The sequence below is a fragment of the Globicephala melas genome, chromosome 3, assembly GCF_963455315.2.
Source record: "Globicephala melas chromosome 3, mGloMel1.2, whole genome shotgun sequence".
In the NCBI taxonomy this organism is placed as follows: domain Eukaryota; kingdom Metazoa; phylum Chordata; class Mammalia; order Artiodactyla; family Delphinidae; genus Globicephala; species Globicephala melas.
Window position 1 is genome coordinate 106,838,815 of NC_083316.1, and position 27,465 is coordinate 106,866,279.

The 27,465-nt window shown below is 35.5% G+C and overlaps 1 protein-coding gene across 1 annotated transcript in view; it reads left to right on the forward strand.

Moving 5' to 3' along the window:
* The window catches only part of ADAMTS19 (ADAM metallopeptidase with thrombospondin type 1 motif 19), a 280,962-nt gene that overhangs the window by 79,591 nt on the left and 173,906 nt on the right, over positions 1 to 27,465 (forward strand). The window contains exon 7 of the mRNA XM_070045097.1: positions 16,977 to 17,020. Within this exon, the coding sequence (XP_069901198.1) occupies positions 16,977 to 17,020 (44 nt within the window). The remainder of the gene's footprint in view (positions 1 to 16,976; positions 17,021 to 27,465) is intronic.

Here is a 27,465-nt window from a genome sequence, read left to right on the forward strand (position 1 = left end):
ATATTGTTTAGCCTCCATGTGTTTGTGTTTTTTACAGTTTTTTTTTCTTGTAGTTGATTTCCAATCTCATAGCATTGTGGTTGGAAAAGATGCTTGATGTGATTTTAATTTTCTTAAATTTATCAAGCTTGCTTTATGGCCCAGAGTGTGATCTATCCTGGAGAATGTTCCATGTGCACTTGAAAAGATTGTGTGTTCTGCTACTTTCAGATAGAATGCTCTATCAATATCAATCTAGTCCATCTGGTCTAATGTGTCCTTAAAGGCCTGTGTTTCCTTGTTGATTTTCTGTCTGGATGATCTGCCCATTGATGAAAGTGGGGTATTAAAAGTCCCCCACTATTATTGTGTTACTATTGATTTCTCCTTTTATGGCTGTTAGCATTTGCCTTATATATTGAGGTGCTCCTATGTTGGGTGCGTATATACTTACAATTGTTATATCTTCTTGGATTGATCCCTTGATTATTATGTAGTGTCCTTCTTTGTCTCTTGTAATAGTCTTTATTTTAATGTCCCTTATGTCTGACATGAGTATTGCTACTCCAGCTTTGATTTCCATTTGCGTGGAATACCTTTTTCCATCTCCTCACTTTCAGTGTGTTTTTGTTGCTATATTTGTAGTGGGTTTCTTGTAGACAGCATGAATATGGGTCTTATTTTTGTATCCATTCAGCCAGTTTATGTCTTTTGGTTGGAGCACTTAATCTATTTACATTTAATGTAATTACCGATGTTTATGTTCTTATTGCCATTTTGTTTAATTGTTTTGGATTTTTGTAGGTCTTTTTTCTTCCCTTCCTCTTTAGTTCTTGTCTCTTGTGATTTGATGACTATCTTTAGTGTTGTGTTTGGATTCCTTTTTCTTTTTTTGTGTGTATCTATTGTAGAGTTTTGGTTTGTGGTTACCATGAGCTTTTGATATAGTAGTCTATATATGTACAAGATTGTTTTATGTTGCTCATCTCTTAATTTCCAATGCATTTCCAATATTCTGCATTTATACTCTCCTCACTATTGCTGGTTTTGATATATTTGTGTGCAGATGGTTTCCTACCTTTACTGTATGTTTACCTTTACTGGTCAGCTTTCCCATTCATAATTTTCTTGTTCTAGTTGTGGCCTCTTGTTCTCTGCCTAGAGAAGTTCTTTTAGCTTTTGTTTGAAAGCTGGTTTGGTGGTGCTGAATTCTCTTAGCTTTTGCTTCTCTGTAAAGCTTTTGATTTCTCTGTTGAATCTGAGGAAGAGCTTTGCTGGGTAGAGTATCTGTGGTTGTAGGTTTTACCTTTCCAGCACTTTCTGTTATTGTATGTTCTTTATATCTCTAGCTCTTCATTACACATTTCTCGTATCTTCTCAGTCTGTGTCTCCATTCTTTTCCCGAGATCTTGGGTCACCTTTACTATCATTACTCTGAATTCTTTTTTGGTTAGATTGCCTATCTTCACTTAACTTAGTTGTTCTTCTGGGGTTTTATCTTGTTCCTTCATGTGAAACATATTCCTCAGCCATCTCATTTTGTCTAACTTTCTGTGTTTGCAATTTCCATTCTGCAGGCTTCATAATTGTAGTTCCTCTTGCTTTTGGTGTCTGCGCCCTGGTGGGTGAGGCTGGTCTGAGAGGCTTGTGCAGGCTTCCTGGTGGGAGTGACTGGTGCCTTTGCACTGGTGGGTGGAGCTGGGTTTTGTCCCTCTGGTGGGTAGGTCCATGTTAAGGGATGTGTTTAGTGGCAGTGTGGGCTCAGGAAGACTTAAACAGCTTATCTACTGAGAGTGGGGCTGTGTTTCCACCCTGTTGGTTGTTTGGCCTGAGGTGTCTCAGCATTGGAGCCTACAGGTTGTTGTGTGGAGAGCCACGTCTTCGTGGCAAAATGGCAGCTTCCAGGAGACCTCATGCTAATAAGTACTCCCTAGTACCTTTGTCGCCAGTGTCTGTGTCCCCAAGGTGAGCCACAGAACCCTCTGTTTCCCCAGGAGACCCTCCAAGACCAGCAGGTAGGTCTGACCCAGGCTTCTATGAAGTCTCTGCTTTTTCCCTTGAGTCCCAGTGTACACGAGACCTTGTGTATGCGCTCCAAAATGGAGTTTCTGTTTTTCCCAGTCCTGTGGAGTTCCTGTGTTCAAGCCCAGCTAGCCTTCGAAGCCAAATGCTCTGGGGGCTCCTCCCAATGCCAAACCCCCAGACTGGGGAGCTGGACGTGGGGCTAGGAACTCTAATTTGTGTGGGACAACCTCTGCTGTATAACTATTTTCCACTTTGTTGGTCACCCACCTGCAGGGTATGGGAATTGATTGTATCATGAAAGCACCCTTCCTACCATCTTGTTGTGGCTTCTTCTTTGTCTTTGGGTGTAGAATATCTCTTTTGCTTGGTTCCAGTCCTTTTGTCGATGGTTGTTTAGCAGTTAGTTGTGATTTTGGTTTTTTCGTGAGAGGAGGTGAGTTCAAGGCCTTCTCCTCCACCATCTTATCTCTAACCCCACTCAAAACACTTTGCATTTGTTGTCAGGCCACTAGCATTCAGCTTTGGAGCCCACTCCTCGTCAATAGAAACTCTTTCTGGGCTTCTATTTCAACATGACAGTGGGACTCCAGAGGGCTTTGGTCACCTCTTCTGAAAGTTAGCCAAAGAGAAGCTTGAGGGTGCCTGGCATCTTCTGAAGATGCAAAACCAGTGTGGAGGCTGTTCCCTCCACTGGGACATACCCCAAGATGAGTGGGGTAAAGCTCTGGATGCTGTGGAAGTCATGGTGGCCCTGGAGAACAACCTGAACCAGGCCTTTTGGGGTCTCTAAATAATTTATATTGGACTAACTTGCATCCCAAACTCTGTTATTGTATAAGGTCTGATATTTGTTACATAATGAAAATGGAATGGTATTTAACTTTTTCAAATGGTCAAATATATGAATGTTTAAAAAAAAAATATAAGCCAGAAGATAATTACCTTTTATTTCAGGTTAATATAGATATCATCTCATTTCATTTCCTCAGAGTTAAGCAGGTTGATGGGTAGAAAAATGGTGAGAAAATTAAGTGGGTCATAGTTATTAAGACCTAGAAAAAGGAACAGCAAAATTAAATGCAGAAAACTGTTATAAAGTATTTCAAACAAAAAGGAAGTTTGAAGCATGAATGGAAATTAGCAAAGCATGTAAGGATCAAACATTCTGATATAATAAAAAGTATGTTGGACAATGGGGACAAACATACATTTAATCCCAGCTAGCCTAGTTATGAACTGTGTGACTTAGCAAATTGTTTAGCTTCATTGATCATTAATTTTTCATCTGTAAAATGGGTATGATAATACCATTTCACAGGATATCTGATTCAATAGAGATGATATACCTAAATAACCTAATACAATGCCTGACCCATAGTAAATACTCAATTAAAATAGTTACTATTTTGCCACTTTTGATTCTAATATTAAAGAATAGGGAATGGGACGTACAAAGGAAGGAGGCATAAGCAAATATGTTTCTGTTCTTCTGAACTACATATGAAGACTTTCTGACTCTAGCTTGTATTTCTGCAAGTAATTTCTTTTAGTCTTATGCCCATTTATGGACTAAAGAACAACATTGAGAAATTATTGGACTCACTATTGGTGTTCACAGCCAATTCCAGTGAATGGTGACCCCCAAGAATTTTTTTAAGAATGTAATGATCTGATACTTTGATTAGTTGGAGGAATCCTCCATATTATCAGTTTCTCTACAGAGAGTTTATATATAGTATGTTTATGAGAAGAGAAAAGAGCCACAGGAAATAACTTTAAGTATAAAGAATAAGAGTGGCATTTGCTCCTGTATAGCTTTCAGCACATTTTCTGTACTGCATAATTGTCTTTTTTCCTGTGAATTTTTGAGCTTTCTTTATGTACAGAACACTAAAAATTGTTCAATGACTTAAACTATACCTAAGTTTAGACTGACAAAAATCTGGCAATTTTCATGTCTAATTATGTATAAGATAATCCTTGACTAAATAATTTTAGAAGGAAAAAACAAATTAATAGCACTTAAATATATATAAAGATGTTAGTCTTTTCTAAAGGATTATAAGCAAAATACAGGTCTAAATCTATTTAAAGTTATTTAACAAATAATTAAAATTTAATCCTTTTAGTGCATATTTTTTCAGCTCTCTGCTAAATTATATTGTTAAAATTGTTGCAATATATTTTAAAAACATGCATCTTTTTTATGGTAGAGTTTCTCTTAATGGCATTTCAGAATGACAGGGTAGCTTTGGAAAGAGACTATTTAAAATCATTTTATTGTGGGGGGGGTCCTCTAAGAAATCAGCTTATACTAAATTTTATCTTGTTTATGGCTTTAAGTGTGTTTTATTTGAATAAGTTTAACAAATATTAAAGTTTACTTAACTCTACCAAAAAGTTTTTTATGAATTGCTTTTGAAAAAATAATAGAGCAGCAAATAATGCTGTTAATGAGTGATTAGGATTTTCAGTGAACATGTAGACCTCATTTTTAATTTTTAACCTGAATGTCATGTCATATTTTATAATAATTTTATATGACAGTCTTCTTAAATGTACTTTATTTTATTATAGTACTAAATATTTCTGAAAAAAGAATTTTTAGTGCTGTATACAATCTCTAGTATTATTTGTGATCACATAAGCTATTGTATAGGCTTATTTCAAACTTCTAACTTGTATTGCCCACCACTCCAAAATAGAGAAGTTAGATTCTCAGAATGCATTAACCACAAAGGGTTTTTATATATTTCTCAGCTGATAAAATCTTCCTTCCTTATCCTCACAGTAGTTGGTTTTAGAAATACTGCTTATGAGACTAAAGTGGATGATAATCATAATTTGATTACTGATTCATATTTTTCTCTTCTTATTAAAAATGCAACACATTATAGAAATTTTAGAAGTCCAAGAATAAAGATAAAACATGAGCCTATAATCTCACTACGTAGGAATAATTATAGCTAACACGTTTAAGTATATTTCTCCAGTTTTATTTCTCCATATTTCTTTAGCCAAAAACATATATTTATAATATTTGGATCATATTCTACATGCAAGTTTTGTCTCGCCCTACCAATACCATGACATTAATTTCATTCCTTACTTCCAATGCCACTTTTTCTCTTCAGAACTCTGAAAATAAAGAATCCCCTGCATCCATTATATATTTTTTTTATGTTTCAAAGCTTTAAAAGCCTAACTCCTCTTCATCATTACCTTCCTTGTTGCTAGCCTGCCCTAGCAGTGTAACACAAGTATTTTCTTTTTAAAACAACGTTGTATGATGTATTTCATATATTAAAAAATAATAATAATACAATTAACACCTGCATGTTCACCCCTCCATGTACAGAGCAGAACACTAACATGGAGTTGAAGTCCTCATTTTATATACTATTTTATAATACATATTTTCCCTTAAAATTCTATTCCAAACATTCCCTTGTCCTTAAGTACTTCTTTAGGAAATACTGTAGAATATTTCTCTCCCCCACCACCAAAATAATGCATGAACATCTGTGGTAGAAATTGTCTAAAGGTAACCAATGTTTAGTTGGTGTGTGTATAGCATGAACTTTGTTTCATGCTGTACACAGTTTTCTCTATATTTTAAAAATTAATTATTTGTTTTTGGCTGCGTTGGGTCTTTGTTGCTGCACATGCACTTTCCCTGGTTGCAGTGAGTGGTGGCTACTCTTCGTTTTGGTGCGCGGGCTTCTCATTGCGGTGGCTTCTCTTGTTGCAGAGCACGGGCTCTAGGCACGCGGGCTTCAGTAGTTGCGGCACGTGAGCTCAGTAGTTGTGGTGCATGGGCTTAGTTCCTCCGTGGCATGTGGGATCTTCCTGGACCAGGGCTCGAACCCTTGTCCCCTGCATTGTCAGGCAGATTCTTAACCACTGCGCCACCAGGGAAGTCCCAGTTTTCTCTGTTTGGCTGTTTGTTTGTTTTCTTTAACTTTACATTATGTCTTGCAAATCTTCATGTCATTTGTTGTGGAAGGGAGACTAATATACCCCAAAGAGGTCCTCTCTTAATCCCCAGAACCTGTGAGTATGTTCTCTTACATGGTAAAAGGGGCTTTGCAGATGTGATAAAATGTTGAGATGGGAGTATCCTGAATCATCTGCATGGGCCCATGTAATCACAAGAAAATGCAAGCAAACAGATTTTACCTTAGAGCCTCTAGAAGGAATGCAGCCTTGATGACACGTTGATTTTAGCCCAGTAAGACCTATATGTGGCTTCAGACCTCTAGAACTATAAGATAATACATGTCTGTTGTTTTTTGTTTTTTATTTTTTGTTTTTGCGGCATGTGGGTCTCTTACTGCTGTGGCCTCTCCCGCTGCGGAGCACAGGCTCCGGACGCGCAGGCTCAGCGGCCATGGCCCACGGGCCCAGCCGCTCTGCGGCATGTGGGATCCTCCTGGACCGGGGCACAAACCCGTGTCCCTGCATCGGCAGGCGGACTCTCAACCACTGCGCCACCAGGGAAGCCCATGTCTGTTGTTTTAAGCCACTAAATTTGACGTAATTTGTGACAGCAGCAATAGAAAGCCAACAAACTCATATTTGGTCTATATCATTTGGAGGGAGGAACAGACATACTGTTTTACTGCATAGAAGTATCCTAATTTATGAGACTACTGTGTATTTATGTAAGTTTCTGAATTTTCACGTTTAGAGAAAAATGTATAAACATCTTTATCTGTATATGGTTGTAAACAGGTACTAGTATTTATTTAGGATAATTACAGGGTACTTGATCTTGTGTTTAGAAAGATAATCTTCTTCATTATTGTCAATGCTCATAAAATGCAGTTGAACTGCATGTTTGCCCATGGAGTAGGGTAGCATATTAAAAGAATGAACTGAAGGTAGTCATACCTAGGATTTGTGAGAATATTCTAGATAATATTCTCCAGCAAAACACATAATAACCTGTGTCTTGTAATTTCAGTTTGCTGGATCAAGTCAGTTTATAAAATAATTATTCGTCCTCAGATTTTCAAAACTTGAACTACTACAGAAGGACTAAATATGTCCTTTGTATGCGTAAATAGGTACTCTGTATGATTTTCAAAGATAAGACAAATTAAAGCATTGTTATTTCTAATGTATCACTTATTTATGGATAGAAAACTAAAGCTTCACTGTCTAGAAAGGATTTCTGCTCAAAACCTAATGAAAAAACCTTTTGGAAGGCAAAATTTGCTATAGTTTTGCTAAGCCACTTCATGTTTCATGGAAAAAAAGATTTTTGTACACTTCCTAAACCCTTTAGCACAAATGTTAACTTCAGTTTTTTGCCCCCTGATAAATAGGACTTAAAATAGGGCTTAATAGCTTGCTTCTGGTTTTTGTTTTTTGTTTTTTGGAAAGCAGTAGGAATAAAATCTGTGGTTGAAAATAGACAAAAAAAAAAAAACCAACCTGTCAAAGGAGTTACACATATATAACATATTGATAGATACTGACATAAACCTATCTTTACTCACCTGTGGGGCTGTTTATGTGTAGGATCACTTTTCTCCATATCACTGCTTCCAGTGCTCTAATAGTGAAAATTAGCCCAAAAAAGGGAATGTTTTATCTCTAAGTGACCTACCACCATTGATCAGGAAAGTCTAAATGAACGGTTTGAGTAGTTGAGGAAAAATTCCTTTTAGTTAGTGTAGACATAGATTATCAGATCTTTAGCTTTGCAAGAAAGTTCTCAAAAATAAGATAAAAATTTTAATCTCCATGGATTCCATGGTCTTATCCATATTTGACAAACTGAACTCATAAACAGCCTAGTTTCTAGTGAATGCTCATCTTAGGTCCTTATTAAATGTTGTATGTTACGTGAGCACATCAGTAGGAAAAGATTTTCGCTCAGCTATTAATTTTGATTTCAACTAAAATGAATAATGTTCGTATAAATCCAAACCTATCTGCAGTAATATATTTGTTAAATTGTTCTGTGTGATGCAATGAAGTAAATAGTTTAAAGCTGTCCTAGTGCTGTGGGCTAATAGTAACAAAAACACAAAACACGTTATCCCAACAGTCAATTCCATGATTTCTTAGTGTAATTTTCACATTTCTATGTGAAGTTATAGAGAAAGTACGAGTCTGTGTCATGTAAATACTCTTTAATTTAGAATTTAATTTTATTAATGATAGTTTTGCCTTTCAGTATGTACTGAAATGCTTTCAGTACAATACTTCTGAAAGTTAGTTTCAAAATAATGCCATTGGCAAGTAAGATAGAAAATTTAATAAAATATAGACATGGCAGAAATACATTAATTTAATACAAATAATAGAATAATTGTTGAATGAATCATTTATAGGTACATCCCAAGGCACTATAAAGTTCTACAATGAGACTTATTCTCAGATGCATCTTCATTCTTGGAAATTAAAGGCTACATTTCATTTTTTTCAGTATAAATCAGAAGTTAAGCAGAATTTATTGGCCTTCCCAGTTGCCAAAGTCTAACAGTATCATTTCCATAAACTCACATAATGAAACTCTGTGATGCAGACTTCAGGCACACTGAGCCAAAAATGAGCCAAAAATGAGAGAATTTGAATCAACATGATCACAGGTCTAGGCAGCAAGCAAATCTCTATCACCCTTACCCCTCAAAATCTTTGAATGTATGAAATTAAGATTACATTATTTTGGTCCTCTGTAAAGAAGCGTACAGTTGAAGAACTGAAGATTAAGAATTACAGTCTGATCTGCAGTTTTTAAATGCTGGTGACAGTTTGTTCTACAGTTGTACTGAAAGGTATTTCCAATGCTTTTGGGTAAAAGACCTTGAATTTTTGAAAAAATGTGCTTTATTCATTTGTTTGCTAAGTGAACAGAAATTGGCTGTGTGATGGACTCTAAGTGCCCTTGACAATAAGCAGTGCATTTCTCATAGTTTTATCATGTTGTTTAGTTACAGATGAAGTCCCTTGTTTCACATTACGTAAATCAAAGTCATCTTGCAGCCTCATGCATTGATATGATGTATCGTACATTTATAAAAAGCACAAAAAATCCCTTTCCCTCTACATCTGAATATACTTTACACTAAGTGATTCTTGGCCCTAAGGTGAAGATTTGATTTTATGTGGTTCTTTAATTTTCTGCATTACCACATTATTCAATACCATCTGTTTTGGGTGTTTCTCTCTCCATTTGTTTGCTGGCAAAGGCAATTGCAAAATAGAACTATCCATTATTTAATACAATTCCCCAGGCTGCTTCCTCACTGATCCTGGGCCCCTTACATATTACAGAGGTGATTGTGTGTCATTCTCTTCTTTGCCTTCAGAGTAGAAGCCTTTTTTATTTTTCTTTATATTCCTCTTATCCAGTGCTTGGCATGCAAGAAGCCCATAATGAATCCTATCGTATAGTTTGCGCACTACACAACAGTAGAGGGAGCCATTTACGTTGTTGTGTATGTAAATGTACCATTAGAATTAAGCAGTGTACAACCTATACAACTAGGCTTGGTGTCCTTGTAACAAATTTGATTTCTAGATCATCTGATGCAGAGAAAGACTAAATATAGCTGGTCTTTTACTTGTTTCAAAAATGTCAGCAGACCTTTTCCATTCCTCTTCATCTGTAATTATATTCAGACTCTGAATATGTTGCACGACCAGGAGGTATATTTTCCGTTATCATTTGGTATTGGTTTTGAGCCACAGAGACCAACACTGAGCACAAGAAGAGGTTCTTTCTGGATTTTTTTGATAAGTGGAGAAGATTCTGTGTAGTACTCAGAATCAAAGGAAGAACTAAAGAACCAAGCATCAAGAAAAACAGTGAAGAAGAAAACAATAGAAATCTCTACCCCTGCATTTGTATGATCCAGGGCCATTCACATTTTCTTACTATACTGTCTACTTTAGATCCTCTGAAAATGTGTGTTTGCATTGAAGGGGGTGTTATATGTGTAATTTCTGTGATTAGAAGTCAGTGACCAGAAAATATGACATATTTGAAGGAGGTTTCCCCAGTGGAATGATGCTGGGGGTTGGCAATAGTTAGGGTAATCTACTGCAGTGGCTGTCAAAGAATCACTCAGCTTTTTTAAAAAAAACTTTTGATTATAATCCTGGGAACAATATTAATTAAGAGCAGTCTATTTTACCCAGATTCTTAAGGTTTTCAGTTTTGTATCTTAAATATTGAAGGCAATGTCATCCACTAGTTTCAGTTGGAAGTTTAGGATAGGGTAGGTTGAGTGGTTACATTTATGGGATAAAATTTGAGTGCATCTTCCCTCATTTTTCTTGAGATGTTCTTCTAATTTTTGTATGTATTTTCAGAAAAATACTTTTTACCAAAAAGGCATAAATTTTAAGACCCTTCAGTGCTGATGGGCAATCTGATTATTTGTTTCTATTAAACTTTTTTTCTTTGCTATTTCCTTTCATTCAGTTGGGACAGTAGATTTTTTAAGGCATATGCAAGTGACGTTGATAGGATTATATACCTTCTGTATATAAAAGGTTTTGTATAGAGTGAAGATTAATGTATCAGGTGATAATAGCCCCAATTTTCAAGTATCCAAGATGGATTAACTAGTTTATAGATTTACCAGAATAAAAAATAACAGCATATTTGAGAAAAACATTAAAATTTTTACAAATTACTGGAAACATGTACTGTTTATCTTGTTTACAGATACACAGTAATCTGTAGACAGCAGAATGTAACACTACATTGTATATATTGCATTTTGGGTGATGACTCTCTTCCTTGCAGTCAGATGAGAGGTCTCTGCAGTAGGCTTTCTCTAGAACAAAGATATTTCTGACATGTATTATAAAAGGAGAGGCAGGAGAAAACATGGCCACTACAACAAACCAAATCCAAATATTTACAGGTGGAGTTAAGTGAGGAAAGGAGGGGAGAAGGGATAATGTACAAAGGAGCCTGAGTCTATGTCTTTCTTGAGTCCTAGTGAAATACTGGAGAAGCATTCTTAGCTAAGAGAATTAAAGGAATAATAAATCTTCAAGTAATTATTTATGAAGCAATTCATGTGATAAACTCTCATACTTGTATTGTTTTGTTATTTTTAACTGCAGAATGGTAAATGCATTCCTAACTGTTGGTGTGATTTAAATGAATTAAGTTTATCATAAATCCATTTCGTCCCTTATGTTAAAAACATATTATTTAAGGTTATTTTTATCGTCTTTATCTGGACTTTACCATTCTTCCCTTTGCTCTAGTAATCAAGAGTTGATTTCTATATCTGTTTCATAGAAATCATCTTTGTCAGAAATTTGCCTGAAGAAATAGTAAAAAATTATAGTAATTAATTATTGATGTTAAATTACTTCACTCCATAGTTAATTCATATCCTTGGCTAACCACACATTTTTTTCCATTTCCAACCTTATGGAAGAAAGATGACAATATTGTACCAATCACTAATTTTTACAATAATTTATAACTAATGTAATCCCTATTTGTAGAAAGATATCTTTTTTTTTTTTTTTTTGTGGTACGCGGGCCTCTCACTGTTGTGGCCTCTCCCGTTGCGGAGCACAGGCTCTGGACGCGCAGGCTCATGAGCCTAGCCGAGCCTAGCCACTCTGCGGCATGTGGGATCTTCCCGGACCGGGGCACGAACCTGTGTCCCCTGCATCGGCAGGCAGACTGTCAACCACTGCACCACCAGGGCAGCCCTGTAGAAAAATATCTTTGAAAAAGTACTTTATCAGTTGAGGTCAATGTGAACATCTTACTGAGGGAGTTCAGTCTTTTAAAGAGTTTGTTAAAAGTAGCTGCATTATATAAAATGTAAGAATAGAACAAGGCCTATGTATATTAAGATCTAATATTAACAATAAATATGTTTCAGTATGCTTAATTACTATATGGTAGGTCACAGATTGTGTTCTCTTCTTTTAATTATGTGATAATCTAGCTGACTAGATAATCAGAAAATGTTCCCATCATTGACATCTAGGAATTGTAGAAAAATATAATAAAAGTCCTTTTACATGCATAGATGAGCCAAAAACAAGAGGGCTCTGGCCAAAAAAAAAATGCAGTAAGCTTCTGAAGTAATGTGATAGTTGTCCTGGGAGGAGTTTGTTGGACTTAAAAATCTGGGTTCTTGGGTTTATCTCCCACATAAAGAAAAAACATTGTGGCTTTGCAAAGTGGGAACTGAAATGATTGTATACAGCCAGAACCCTTGGGTACCTACACCCTTAATAAAAGTTGGATCTGGTATAAAAGCTTTGCAAACAAGCACAGGTTGTCAACAGGAAGCATTCTTTCTATCTCATCCATGAACCCATGTTAGGAGAAAATGGCTCTTTTCGGTATTCATTACCATGAATATGATCCAACATTGAAGCACTTAGTGAAAGCATATGCAAAACTGCTGTGAAAGGGCCCTCTTTCAACTTTGACCTCACAAGGCAACCACAAATAAAGTACAACTAAACGAGTTCACAATAGGATTCCAAAACACAAAGTGACAACATATCCCACCGTAAGAGCCAAGAAGCATGAAAAAGAATATTTTAAAAGACTGACAGAGATGATAAAAAAAACATGTTCACATGATTAAAAACACACAAATTTCAAAATGTGAGAGAAAGGTGTTTTGGAAAAAAGAGATGATTTGAAAATTGAGGAAAATAAAACATATAAAAAATGTACTTAAATATCTCAATTTCAGAGTTGAAGAGCAGAGTAGATGCAGCTGAAGAGAGCACTAATGGATTGGATGATAGAGCTGAAGGATTCTCCCAGAAGGCTGCCTAAAGTGGTTAAGAGATGGAAATACAAGAGTGCTTGAGAGTTATTGACATCAGAATGAGAAGAGCAAACATGTACCTAAAGGAGTTCTAGGAGAAGAGAGTAGAGAGAATGTGAGAGGAATTAGATAAATAGATAATGGTTAGAATGTTTGTATGTTTGTGGATCTTCAAATTGAAAGACATACCAAGTACCAAAGAAGATAAATAAAAAACTCAGGACCTAGACACATCTTAGTGGGACTGCAGAACTACAAAGACAAAAAGAAATCTTAACATTAATCAGAAACAATGTTACATGTCAATTATATCCAATAAAAAATTAATTAGAAACCAAATCAATGAAAGATGAGCAAGGTGATTGCAGACTTCTATTTTTATAAATACTAGAATAAAATGAAATAATATCTTCAATGTGCTGAGGGCTGATAAAGTCAACCTACAATTCTACAGTCAGCTACTGTTCCATTATGAATGAATGCAAACTAATGAGAATTAAGGAAACAGTAACTGGGCCAGTTTAGTATTCATAGGTCCTCACTGAAGGAGATACTGAAGGATGTACTTAAAGAATAACAGACTCTCTAGAAAGTAATGATACAGAGATTACTGAGAAAAGAAATTGCCAAATATATAAGCAAATCTAAATGAGCACTAATGGTTTAGAAAAAACTGTCTAACTTGAGATTTTAAAAACTGAGATGGAATTACAGGAATGCCTTGGAGATATTATAGGTTTGGTTCCAGACCACTGCAATAAAGCAAGTCAAATGAATTTTTTGGCTTCCCAGTGCACATAAAAGTTATGTTTACAATATACTATAGTCTATTAAATGTGCAAGAGCATTATGTCTAAAAAATTTTACATACCTTAATTTAAAAATACTTTATTGCTAAAAATGCTAACCATCCTCTGGGCCTTCACTGAGTCATAGTAGTAACATCAAAGATCACTTATCACAGATGACCATAACAAATATAATGATAATAAAAAAGCTTGAAGTATTGTGAGAATTACTAGAATGTGACACAGAGACACGAACTGCGTAAATGCTGTTGGAAGAAATGGTGCCAACAGACTTGCACAATGCAGAGTTGCCACAAACCTTCAATTTGCAAAAAATGCAGTATCTGCTAAGCACAATAATACAAAGCACAGTAAAATGAGGTATGCCTCTATAGTGTCAGATAAAAATAACATGAAAGATTGAAGGAAGAGATTGGATTAAAAGTGTTTGATATCATTACCTTTTTCAAGAAGAGACCAGAGATACTTTTTAACTTGAAGCGTCTCAAGTGAATATGGTACACAGAATAATGTCCATGTTCTAATCTACAAAACCTGTGACTGTTATACAGCAAAAGGGACCTTGCAGGTGTGATTTTGTTAAGGATTATTGAGATTGGGAGATTATCTGGAATTATCTAGGGGATCCTAATGTAATCACAGGGTGTGGGGAAAGAAGGAGGCAAGAGAGTGGGAGAAAGAGATGTGGTGATGAAAGTAAAGGTCAAAGTGATGCAGTTGTCAGCTTTGAAGATGGAAGGGGACTATAAGTCAAGAAATCCAGGCGGCCTCTAGAAGCTGGAAAAGGCAAGGAAACAGATTCTGACCTAGAACTTCCAGAAGGAACAGAATCATGCTTACACCTTGGTTTTAGCCCAGCAAGTTCCATTTCAGACTTCTGATTTGGAGACTGTAAGATGCGTTAAACTGCTAAATTTGTCGAAGTTGTTATAACAGCAATAGAAAACTAGTAGAGTGTACTTTAAAATGTAGAAGTAACTGTAGATCAGACACAATCTAATGTTATTTTTCAAAACAGTAGCAGAAAAATGTGGAAAATAAAACTGCATATGAACAAAGACAAAAACAGAAGAAAAGGACAAAGGTATAACTTGGTAAATAGCAATCACAAAAAATAGAGAAATCCAAATATGTTAATTAGAAATATTAAATTCACTTATAGAGATAGTATATAATGAGGTTTTACAATTTTAGTCATGTGCTATTTATAAGAGATTAGAGGAAATGAAGGTGAAAGTAAAACAAAGGAAAATATATGCCAAGCAAATATTAATGTTTTACTAATATATTAATATTTGTTAATGTCAGATACAATAGACTTTAACACAGAAAACATTAAAAGGGATGAGTAGGGTTTTACACAGTAATAAAAACAATAATTCAAAATAAATAATAAAATTTAGAGAGAGCTTCGACATAAACAGCACAAATTAGTAGAATCACAGGGAAACATCATCAAATTATAACAATGGAATTTTAAGAGCTCTTCCTTAGTAGCAGATGCAAAAATAAATTCAAAATTTCTCATTCTGTTGAGCAACTGTGTATCCAAGCTTGTTATAGCTAGATCTAATGAACACGTATAGCTTTGCTCCAAACTATTAGAGAGTATACATTTTAAACATGCACAGAATATTTATAAAACTATGCACAGAGTTGTGGATTCTGCTGGATGAGCCAAGCAAGATATGAATTGAAAACTAACCATTGTAATTACCAATGTAGATGTCACTGGGGACATTGAAAGGAGTGTTACACTTAATTTTTAAAGTTTTTGGGGGGACTTCCCTGGTGGCACAGTGGTTAAGAATCTGCCTGCCAATGCAGGGGACATGGGTTTGAGCGCTTATCTGGGAAGATTCCACATGCCGCGGAGCAACTAAGCCCGTGTGCCACAATTACTGAGCCTGCGCTGTAGAGCCCACGAGCCACAACTACTGAGCCTGAGAGCCACAACTACTAAAGCCCACGTGCCTAGAGCCCGTGCTCCACAACAAGAGAAGCCACCGCAATGAGAAGACCACACGCCGCAACTAGAGAAAGCCCGTGCGCAGCAACGAAGACCCAACGTAGCCATAAATAAATAAAATAAAATTTAAAAAATTAAAGTTATTTTTCAGTTTGGAATGGCATTCAGATGGCTATAATAGAGGAATAAAAATAGTGTTTTCTTTTCTCCTTCACACACAAATTGTCGTATTGTTTGTAATAGTAAAAAATCTATAGAACCTAAATGCTCATTACTAGGAAATTGCTTAAATTATGGCACAGGAATAGAAGCACCAGCAACAACAAAAAACAGCAAAAACATCAACAACTGACTTGAGAGCTTTCTATGTGCCTGGCACTGTTTTAAATGCCTTGTATGTGTTAACTCATTCAAACCACACAGAAAACCTATGTTTTCAGTGTTTTATACATGTTAAATCATCTAAGCTGTACAGTAAATCTATGTGGTAAATAGATATCATTATTACCTCTATTTTTTAGGTGAAGTGACTGAGACACAAGAAGGTTAAGTAAATTCCCTAAGGTCACAAAGCTAGTAAAAGGTAGATAAAAAGTTCTGCTTTCATATAGTTTCCCTTTAAAGCTCATAACTAGTTAGGGAATGCTCTCCAAGATATGGTAGTTAAATAAAGAGAAAAGTATAGAATTTTATTCACGGTGATATCCAGCCTATGTAAAAATACTAATTTCCTCATGCCTCTATTAAAATTATCAGTCTGTTGCCAATCTTAAGATATAAAATGTTATGTTGTTTTAAATTGTATTTCTTACATTTAAATCTTCAATTTGGAAATTATTTTTATGTCATGTGAAGTAGAGATCTTAACAATATTTTTCAAACAGAAAACCATGTCCCTACACCAGATATTTTTCTTGTAATAAAACAATGAAATACTATAAAATTCAAAACAAGATGGAATGTTTATGAAATATTGTATAGGAAATAGGACATAATGTTTTAGGATTGTATCAGGTAAAAATTATAACAATTTAATTCTCACATTTTCTTAGAATTAAAAATTAGTTAATCTTATTTTCAGTTTTATTAAATTCTTAGAGATAAAGAGTATGGTTCAGGGCTTTCCTGGTGGCGCAGTGGTTGAGAGTCCGCCTGCCGATGCAGGGGACACGGTTTTGTGCCCCGGTCCAGGAAGATCCCACATGCCGCGGAGCAGTTAGGCCCGTGAGCCATGGCCGCTGAGCCTGCGCGTCCGGAGCCTGTGCTCCGCAACGGGAGAGGCCACAACAGTGAGAGGCCTGCGTACCGCAAAAAAAAAAAAAATATGGTTCAATTATTCATTATAACTATTAAAAATGAGTCAGTCACATACTCTGTGGAAGAAACAATATTTTCTATTTTTCTTTCTAGGAAAGATTTCTGTGTACACAAAGATGAACCATGTGATACTGTTGGTAAGTGTACATAAAAATTTTTACAGTTTGGAGGAGACCTGGGGAACTTGAACACATCATTTGTTTAAATATAGAAAATTATTTGAAAGTGCTAGTTTGAATGAAACACTTTTAGAATGTCAGTGATATATATTTCAACCTATATGTTTGTCACCACTTCAGTTATTAATGAAACAACCTGAGGACATGTATGTACTATATATTGGAGAAAAGTTTAAACGATGCCTTAAGAATATCACGAGGTCTTTTTTGTGTTTTTCCCCCAGAAATATACCCATGGTTTCAATAAAATTACATAATTATTCATAAACTGAGGCACAATATGTTAACGTCAGTAGGATTGACCTTTTTCAGGCTAATGGATTTGTTTTTGAGTTATACGTTTGAAGTTCTTTGCAGACTGTGAAAGAAAGTCCATCTAATTTGCCCAACAAATGAGGATTTTCTGTACATAAAGTAGCAAATTTTCTATATTTTGTCCTGGATATGTAAAATCCCTAAAATGTAACCATATAGCCAGTAGGATCCATAAACCACAGTTCTTAATTTTCAGAAAATGCCACATTAATGCTAATATAAATGCATGTATATAAATTTACCTATCTAAACAGATAGCTAAAACTGTAGATAAAATTATATAACTATTTATATATATGTTTAGTCTTAAGACACTATATATATGTATAGTGTCTTTTGGTTTTTTATTTTTGGGCCACGCTGCGCGGCATGTGGGATCTTAGTTTCCCGACCAGGGATCGAACCCGCGCCCCCTCCATTGGAAGCGTGGACTCTTAACCACTGGACCACCAGGGAAGTCCTTGTATGGTTTTAATAAGGTATTAGTATTGGGTTATTGGTAAGGTACATTTAAGAGTCATGATCTGGTTTTGATGTGTCATGTGGGGTTCGTTACTGTAGTGTAGTGTGTATTTTAACTTAACCATCGTTGAGGTGTCATTTATTCCTTGAGAGGCGAACAACAAAAAAGTGGCAAAAACAGAATAAATTAAGTACCACTGGTGCTTAAAAAAGTAATTCTAACTAGTTCTGTTAACTTAAGTTCTCACCAGCCTCCTCAGGTGATTAAATCTGAGATAATAAGTGGAAAATAGTTATAATAGTATGAAGCAGATGATGATGGAATCAAAGGAACGTTTGATTTAGAAGGGACTGTAAAAATAAAATGATCTGGACACCTAAGGAAAAGCTGAATTGATTTAGGGATGATCTTCCTAATGTTAACTAACTTGCTTCCTGCAGTTTTGTTGTCTTTTTGCCTGAATCTTCAGAAATTAAATCTTGATATATAGCTTTAATCAACCTAACCATGGAAGCATTTGATTGCCAATAATGCTTGTCTCAAAATAATTACCTTTCCTCTACTTAAACAACTATGTTGCCCCTAAAGCCTTCTCTTAATATAGACAGATCAACTTCTTGCCTTAGTAAAGCATCTGAGAGAAATCAGCAACTCGGGCAGTATCTTCCATAATTATGGACTCTCACCACCTCTTTACAGCATGGACGCCTGGACTAAGAAAGCAGTTACTAATGTGAGGCGAACCAATTTCTTTTTGACTATGACTATGTTTTATATCTTGCTAAATCTTCTAACTGAAAATAGCATGCATATTCATGCTGTGAAACATTTTCTGGGTTGAAGCACATTTGAATAATGAGGTAGCTTGGTATATTTGGAATTATTAGTATAATTAGAATATATATGGTTCGGTAGCACAATGGTGTAATCAGTCCCCAGCTCTGTTCATCTTGTCCATTAAGAGCTTGATAAAAACTAGCTTTAAATATTATAGCATAGGATGTGGAAAGTCCGATGCCGTTTCTGAGATCTCTCTGTGTTTCTGAGTGCTTAGATTCTCAAGGTCTTCTCTGGCATCACTAAATCCTAGTTTTCCCCTCTGTATCTTGTGGCATTTCTTTTTCTCATCCCAAATATGAAACAGGCATCTTTTTTCATATTTAGTCTTGAGCAGAGTAAAAATCTCAGATATTTCTTTAGGGGACATTAAATGAAAACCTCTAACAACCAAATCAGAAGAGTAGTCTCTTTATCCCAATCCCTGTCCCCACACAAAAAATATTTTCACACGAACCATGCTTATGCCTAGAGACATAATACATTGGTAAGATTTATAAAAACATTTGTGTGAAGTAGACATGGCGGTTGCCACCCTATCACTCGTGCATCCACCACTGTGCAGCCGTGATGCCAGGTAGAAAAGGATACTCCTCTACAGTTGGGTCATGATTCATCCAGGCCTATCAAAGGGATCGTTTCAGGACCTCAGGCCTTAACCAGTCAGCATATGGCATTGCTATGGTTGGGACATGCGACCTGTAACCTATGTCTGCTTCATGAAGCTGAAGAAAGAAACATTTTTTATGGTTGAAGCTTGGTCATGTCTGTCCCCACTGCGTGTAAACAAGGAAGGATGCAACCATGATTACTATAATAACAAAGGAAACTAGCCTTCAGATGAATCTGAATTCATACACTGCAGAATGGAGTGATGCAGGGTGCCTTTATCCTCAATGACATTGTTGAATTATGGCATCCTCCACACCTTGGACCCAGTCTCACCTTTAGGCTTCTGAATGTGTAAGCCAATAAATATCCTTATTATTTAAGCCAATTTAAAGTTTTCATTTCTGTAGCTTGCAGCCTAAGGCATAGATCTTCCCTGATACTCATATACTCTTTTATAAGAGAAGAAGAATATGGGGCAATATTAATAATATCCACTCTTATTAAGAGAGAGCTGATAAACTGCTCTGTGATTTGTCCCCCAAATTAAATAAGCATGTGTAGCCTACTGGTCATCTTAACAGCTCTCAGTCTCTAGCATAACAAAACAGAAGAGATTTAGAGCTTAAATTAATTGAATATCTATTGACACACATTTTAAAATCTCCTCATGTAATACTATGGGTTTTTTTGTCAGATGCTTAAGTTCATATATCCCTTCTTTCTTCTTTTATCTATTTCTGATGTGAAGTCAGTCCATTTCACTTTGGATACTATAGTGAAAATACTGAAATAGAGGAAGGAGAAAGGAAAGAAGTGGATTTAGTATTTATTAGTTTGGATAATATGGGCCTGAATGGTTACTTTACCATGAAAATTTCCCCTACTCTCCTACGTGTAGTGAGATGGGAAGGACAGCAGTTAAAAGCTTTGAATTCTGGTTGTTAATTTGAACTGTAAATGGAGAGAAATCCCTATATTTTAAAAGCAATGTAATACTTATACTGTGCATTGTAACTTGAGCAACACTTTCATGGACATTTTCTCATTTATTTTCTGAAACTCTCTAGTTTTGTTATCATTACTGCTTTACAGATAAAGGAAACTCTGAAACAGAACAGAGCATCAATTTTGAAGTCAGACATCTAGATTTAAATCAGTGCTCTGCTATTTATTACCTACATGAATGTGGGCACATTATTTAACACGTTGCAAGTTTGAATTGCTCACCTTTAAAATAGAGCCTATGTTATTGACCTCACAAAGGCAGAGAGTTTTTAATTGGCACTCAGTAGGCACTAGTTTCTATCACATCCTTTTACTCCCTGCAGAGAAGTTGCACATTTGTCCAGCATCACTGTTAGTAAATGCCACATGGTACTAACCTCTGTCTCAGATCTTACTATAATGAGAGGCAGCTTTCCTTTATAACATGATGCGTTTGTTAATCGAGGACAATAAAACTAGAAATCTGAAGGTGAGAAAAATATCTTTGAATGAAGTTTTAGAATAAAATTGTGTATATTAAAGTATATAAAGAAATAGCAAATATAAGCTTGGAAGTAACTTTTACTTACCAGCATTTAAAATTTGAAACAATAGGATATTTTGCTTGTTTACTGATGCAGAAGATATGTGCATTTTAAATGAGCCAGGCTGTATCAGTGCTATGGAATATTATAAATAAATGTTTCAGTTGATAAGTTATACTTGTTTATTAAGCTTATGTTTGAAAAGCTGTTTAGAGGGTAAAAAGTAAAAGTTGTTTTACCACCTCCTCAAGCACATTCTTTCCTGTTGTTTCAGTTAGTCAGATTAGTAGGTAGGTATATAGATACTGGGAGGAAAAAAATGCTGTTAAGTGTTTTAATCAGCAAAATATCAATTCTCAAACATATGTGTGTTCATCTTTTCACATCCCTGAAATTGAGATTAATTTTGTAATCAGTGGCCTATTAGAATTATGTCATAGTTTCAGTCAAAGTATTTTAATCTTAGGTTTGGATGAACTATGGTGCTATCCTTAAATTGAAAGAGATAAAGTATAATACCAGATGCAAGTCCCAACTATTACTACTGGTATTGCTAGTGAAGTTGCCTTACTTTCTGTGGCTGGCAGAATAATGGTCCCTGAAGATGTTCATGTCCTAATGGACCTGGAACCTGGCAATATGTTAGGTTACATAGCAAAGAGAAATGAAGTTTTCAGGTGGAACTAAGGCTCCTAGTCAACTGACTTTAAAATAGGGAGATTATCCTAGGAAGTCTGGTATGCCCAATGTAATCACAAGCATCCTCAAAAGGGGGAGAGGGAGGCAGAAAAGCTCAGAGTTGGAGAGAGAGATGATTACTGAAGAAAAGCACAGAGAGATGTGATGTGAGAAGGATTCAACTTGTCATTACTGGTTTTGAGGATGGAGTCAGGGAGCCCCAGGTGAAGAAATATCTAGAACATGGAAAAAGCAAGGAAACAGATTCTCCACTAGAGCCTTCAGAGGGAGCACAGACAGCCTCATGATATATTGATTTTAGCCAGCGGGATCTGGGTCAAACTTCTAATGTAGAGAATTGTAAGATAACAAGTTTGGGTGTTTTAAGCCACTAAATTTGTGATATTTTTGATAACAGCAACCATAGAAAAGCAATATACTTTCCAATAATTAATTACTCCCTCCCATAACTTATGGAGAAGGAGTAAGGAAACATGGTATTCTTAAATCTTTAGACTGTGGGTTCAAAAATTCTGTCTCAATAGTTTTAAGAACTGGTGAAGGGTTTGGGATTAGATAAAACACTAAAATTTGGATCATGTTATATAAATATATATAAGGAGCAACGAACTGGGGCTATGCTAACAAACATGATTAATTATAGTTGGCCATTTCTAGCGGAGAGACTAGACAAAAAAATAGCCTATATCATCCACTAACAATCTACGAAATCTAATCAGTCCGTTAAAATCTTTCCAAGAAAATGCCAAACCCTAATGATTTCACAGATGATTTGTACTAAAATTCCAGAAAACAGATCATTCCAATATTATACAAGCTATTTTAGAGAATAGAAAAAGGTGAATTCAAACCATATAAATTTCTTACCATATTCTAAAGCGGACAGTGTAAGAAGGAAAAATAATAAGCCATTCTCACTCAGGAAATAAAAGAAAGAATTCTATATCAAATATTAGCAGATATTATCTCACAATGTATTTTTTAAATAACCGAGTAGGGTTATTTTATTTGAGATTTATTCTGGAAATACAGGGGTAGTTTAACATTAGAAAATCTTAAAATGTAACTCTGTAATCCAATTAAAGATAAAAACCATATGATCCGGCTTCCCTGGTGGCGCAGTGGTTGAGAGTCCGCCTGCCGATGCAGGGGACACGGGTTTGTGCCCTGGTCAGGGAAGATCCCACATGCTGTGGAGCGGCTGAGCCCGTGAGCCACGGCTGCTGAGCCTGCGCGTCCAGAGCCTGTGCAACGGGAGAGGCCACAACAGTGAGAGGCCCGCGTACCACAAAAAAACAACAACAAAAAAACCATATGATCATCACAATGGATAAAGAAAATATCTTTCAGGCAATTCAAAACTCTTGGCAAAATACGACAAAGTAGGAACTTTATTAACCAGGTTAAAGATATTTACAAAAAATATATGAATATATTTTTTTAAATAGTGGAGCATTAAAAGCATCCCTTTTGAAATCAGAAACAAGGACAGGACTCTATTTTCACTATTTCTGTTCAACGCTGCATTGGAACTTTTAGGCCTTAAAATGATGTGGACGTTATGATTGTCTACATTTAAAAAAATAGAGAATATGGAGTTAATTGTTAAAATTAATGGAAGAGTTAGGTGGTTAGATAGCAAATCAATATTGAATAACCAATTGCATTTTATATGCCAGCAATTGGCAGTGACACATTTTATTTAAAAATTCTATGAAATATATTTAAAAATACACAAAAAATAAAATTATTTGGAATATATAATATAATAACAAATATCTAAGACATATGGAGAAAATTATTGAGCCATCTTGAAATTCAGTGAAGAAGACCTGACTCAATGAAAAGATAAAGTGTATTTACGGTCTGAAAGACTAAAGATGATACAAATATCCATTTCCCTCAAATTGATCTGTTGATACAACATATTTCTTTAAAAATTCTAACAAATTTTGGAGGAAAATTGAAAGGCTGATTCTAAATATTATATGGAGGAGCATAGGCCTAAGAATTGCCAAGAGACTAGTGAAGAAAGTATATGGAGAGGAAATCTTCTCTGTTAGGTATCAAGATATGGTCTATAATAAATAGGACAATGCAGTTGCACATATTTGGGAAATGAACACTGGAAAAGGAGGAACATGATATTAAGATAGTCATTCAGATGGAAAAATGTTGAAACGAATTCCATATGGTTTAGATTTTTTTAATTTAGAACAGAAAATATAAAAATATAATTTTATATTTTTGAGGTAGAGACAAATTTCTGAAAAAGGACACAAAAATGCTAATCATGAAGGAAATGCTTAATGAATTCAACTATATTTATATTGAAAAGTTCTATCATAAGACATCATATTGACAGTAGAGGAAGAAACCAAGCTTCTCTCACGGAGAAGACACCATATTTCATGGATTTTTTAAGGTGCCTTCATTGTCATTAATTTCAAGATATGCCATTATTTTATGTTTCTTTTTTCTAAAGAAAAAAATATGATGAATTCTAATTTTAAGACATTATTTTAAGATGTATCACAATGTGAAATAATGTGAATCTTGGAATTAGTGTTCTATAATAATTGCAACACATGTAACCAACAAAGTATTGGAACCCAGAGTATAAAAACAACTTCTCTGGGACTTCCCTGGTGACGCAGTTGTAAGAATCTGCCTGCCAACGCAGGGGACACGGATTCGAGCCCTGGTCTGGGAAGATCCTACATGCCGTGGAGCAACTAAGCCCGTGCACCACAACTACTGAACAGCGCTCTAGAGCCCATGAACTACAACTACTGAGCCCGCGAGCCACAACTACTGAGCCCGTGTGCCACAACTACTGAAGCCCACACACTATAGAGCCTGTGCTCTGCAACAAGAGAAGCCACCGCAGTGAGAAGCCCAGGCACCACAACAAAGAGTAGCCCCTGCTCGCCGCAACTAGAGAAAGCCCGTATGGAGCTACAAAGACCCAACACAGCCAAAAATAAAAAAAGTAATAATAATAAAAAAACAACTTCCCTAAATCAGTAAGAAATAAACAAGCAGATAGATATGCTAAATACAGTGTCCCCCTTATCCAAGGTTTCACTTTCGGCGGTTTCAGTTACTTCAGTCATCCAAGGTCCAAACTAATGAATGGAAAATATCAGAAATAAACAATTTGGAAGTTTCAAACTGCACACCATTCTGAGTAGCGTGATGTAATCTCCCACCACCTTGTTCTGTCCCACCTGGGACCTCAATCATTCCTTCCTCCAGTGTTAGCCACTTATTAGCCAGCTTGGTTATCAGGTCGACTGCTGAAGTATTGTGGTGCCTATGTTCAAGTAACCTTCATTTCACTTAATAACCGACCCCAAAGCACAAGAGTTGTGATGCTGCCAATATGGATATGCCAAAGAGAAGCCATTAAGTGCTTCCTTTAAGTGAAAAGGTGAAAGTTCTGGACTTGATAAGAACAGAAAGAAATCATATGCTGAGGTTGCTAAGATCTCCAGTAAGAACAAGTCTTGTATCCATGAAATTGTGAAGAAGGAAAAAGAAATTCATACTTGTTTTGCTGTCGCACCTCAAACTGCTAAAGTTATGGCCACAGAGCATAATAAAGCTTAGTTAAGATGGAAAAGGCATTAAATTTGAGCAATAAGACATTTGAGAGAGAGATCACATGTTCATAAGTTTTATTACAGGGTATTGTTATAATTGTTCTTATTATTGTTAATGTCTTACAGTGCCTAATTTATAAATTAAACCTTATCATAGGTACATATGTATAGGGGAAAAACATAGTATATATAAGGTTTGTTACTATTTGTGATTTCAGGCATCCACCGGGTGTCTAGAACATATCCCTGATGGATAAGGGGGGGTACTAATGTAGGGCAAAAATGATAACCACCTAGGATAAAAAAGTTAACCACCATTTTTAAAAGAGAATACATCAAGGGTGAATTTTTTAAAAAAGAAAAGATATCAAACTCATTAGTAATAAGGAAAATACACATTCAGATTAAAAGATTTCTACCAATGAGATTGATAAAATTAAAAGTCTGACATTATCAAGTGGCGGAAAGAATGTGAATCTATGAAACACTTTTACACTTCTGGAAGGAACATAAATTGGTATAACCACTCTAGAAAACTTTTGGCAGTATCTACTAAAACTGGCATATATATAACCTGTGACCATTAATTCCATTCTTCGACATATACCTAAGATAATCCTATGTGCACTAAAGACATGTAACAGAACATTAGTAGTCATCAATCAAGAGTACATTAATTGATCAGTGTTTGATGAATGAAGAAACCACAGTGTATGTGTCGTGTTTAACTGGAAAATATCACCTGGCAGGAGAGCATAGAGGTGATAAGGTATAAAGCCTCAAACTTCGAAGAATTTCAACATTTTCATTTTCAGTTAGAGGATGAGAATTCAGCAGGTGAGCCTGAGAAGATACATTTACCCTAGAAATGTAAACATGCAAACATAAGTTATCAAAGTCTAAAGTTAAGCTTGCTTCTTTCTCAGGAATACCTGGTGGTTAGAACACTTCACACACCCTGCCTTGATTGTAGGGTATTATCATTTTTAAGAATTTCATTTAATTTTTAAAACTCACAAGATGTTGTTATGGTTTTCTGTAGACAGTGCTTAATTAGACTTGCTCACATATTTATAGTTTTATTAGTTATTTATTCTTTCTTACAACTCAGATCTTTCTTCTGACCATATTCTGTTGCTGACTGAAACAATATTAGAATTAGAATTTCCTTTAGGAAAGATGTGCTGGTCGCAAGTCTTTAAAGTTTTGTTAGTCTTAAAATGTTTTAATTTCATTCTCATTCTCGTGAGGTATTTTAACTGACTGTAGAATCCTAATATTCTGGGTGCATTTTTTTGTTTTGTTTTGTTTTGTTTCAGCACATCGTAGATCTAGTTCACCTGCCTTCTGGCATCCATTGTTGCTGTTGAGAAATCAACTATCAGTCTGAACTCCTTTTAATGTGATCTACCTGGGCTCTCTATTCTGTTTCATTGATCTATGTATCTGTTTTTATGCCAGTACCATACTGTTTTGATTACTATAGCTTTATAATATCGTTTGAAATCAGGACGTGTGATACGTCCAGCTTTGTTCTTCTTTCTTAAGATTGCTGTGGCTATTCAGGGTCTTTTGTGGTTTCATATAAATTTTCAGACTGTTTGTTCTAGTTCTGTGAAAAGTGCTATGGGCATTTTGATAGGGATTCCATTAACTCTGTAGATTGCTTTGGGTAGTGTGGACTTTTTAATAATGTTCTTCCAATCCATGAGCACAGTATATCTTTCCATTTGTTTGTGTCATCTTCAATATCATTCCTCAATGTCCTGTAGTTTTCAGAGTACAGGTCTTTCACCTCTTTGGTTAAAGTTACTTCTAGTTATTTTATTCTTTCTGATGAGATTGTAAATAAGATTGTTTTCTTCATTTCTCTTTCTGATAGTTCATTATTAGTGTATATAAATACAACAGATTTCTGTATGTTAATTTTGTATCCTGCAACTTTACTGAATTCATTTACTAGTTCTAATAGTTTTTTTATGAGGTCTTTAGGATTTTCTATATCTAATAGCATGTCATCTGCAAATAAGGATAGTTTTACATCTTCCTTTCCAATTTGGATGACAGGTGCTGTCTTTGTCTCAGTGTGGTGGCTAAAGCTGAATACCTTTGGATTTTAGTTTGGCAAATGCCCACAGGCAGCCAAGCACATTAGTGCCAGTTCCAAACTCTGCATTTCTCCTTTCTTTTTCTTTAGGCCCTCACTGGTATACAGAGCCTTGCATTTAAGAAGATTTTTTGCTATTTTTATTCCAGCATTTGTATGCCAGAAGTGGAAGTCCAAGAAAAAACTTTTAAAGCATTATTGTATATATTTTTATACATGCCACAGTTACACTTGGT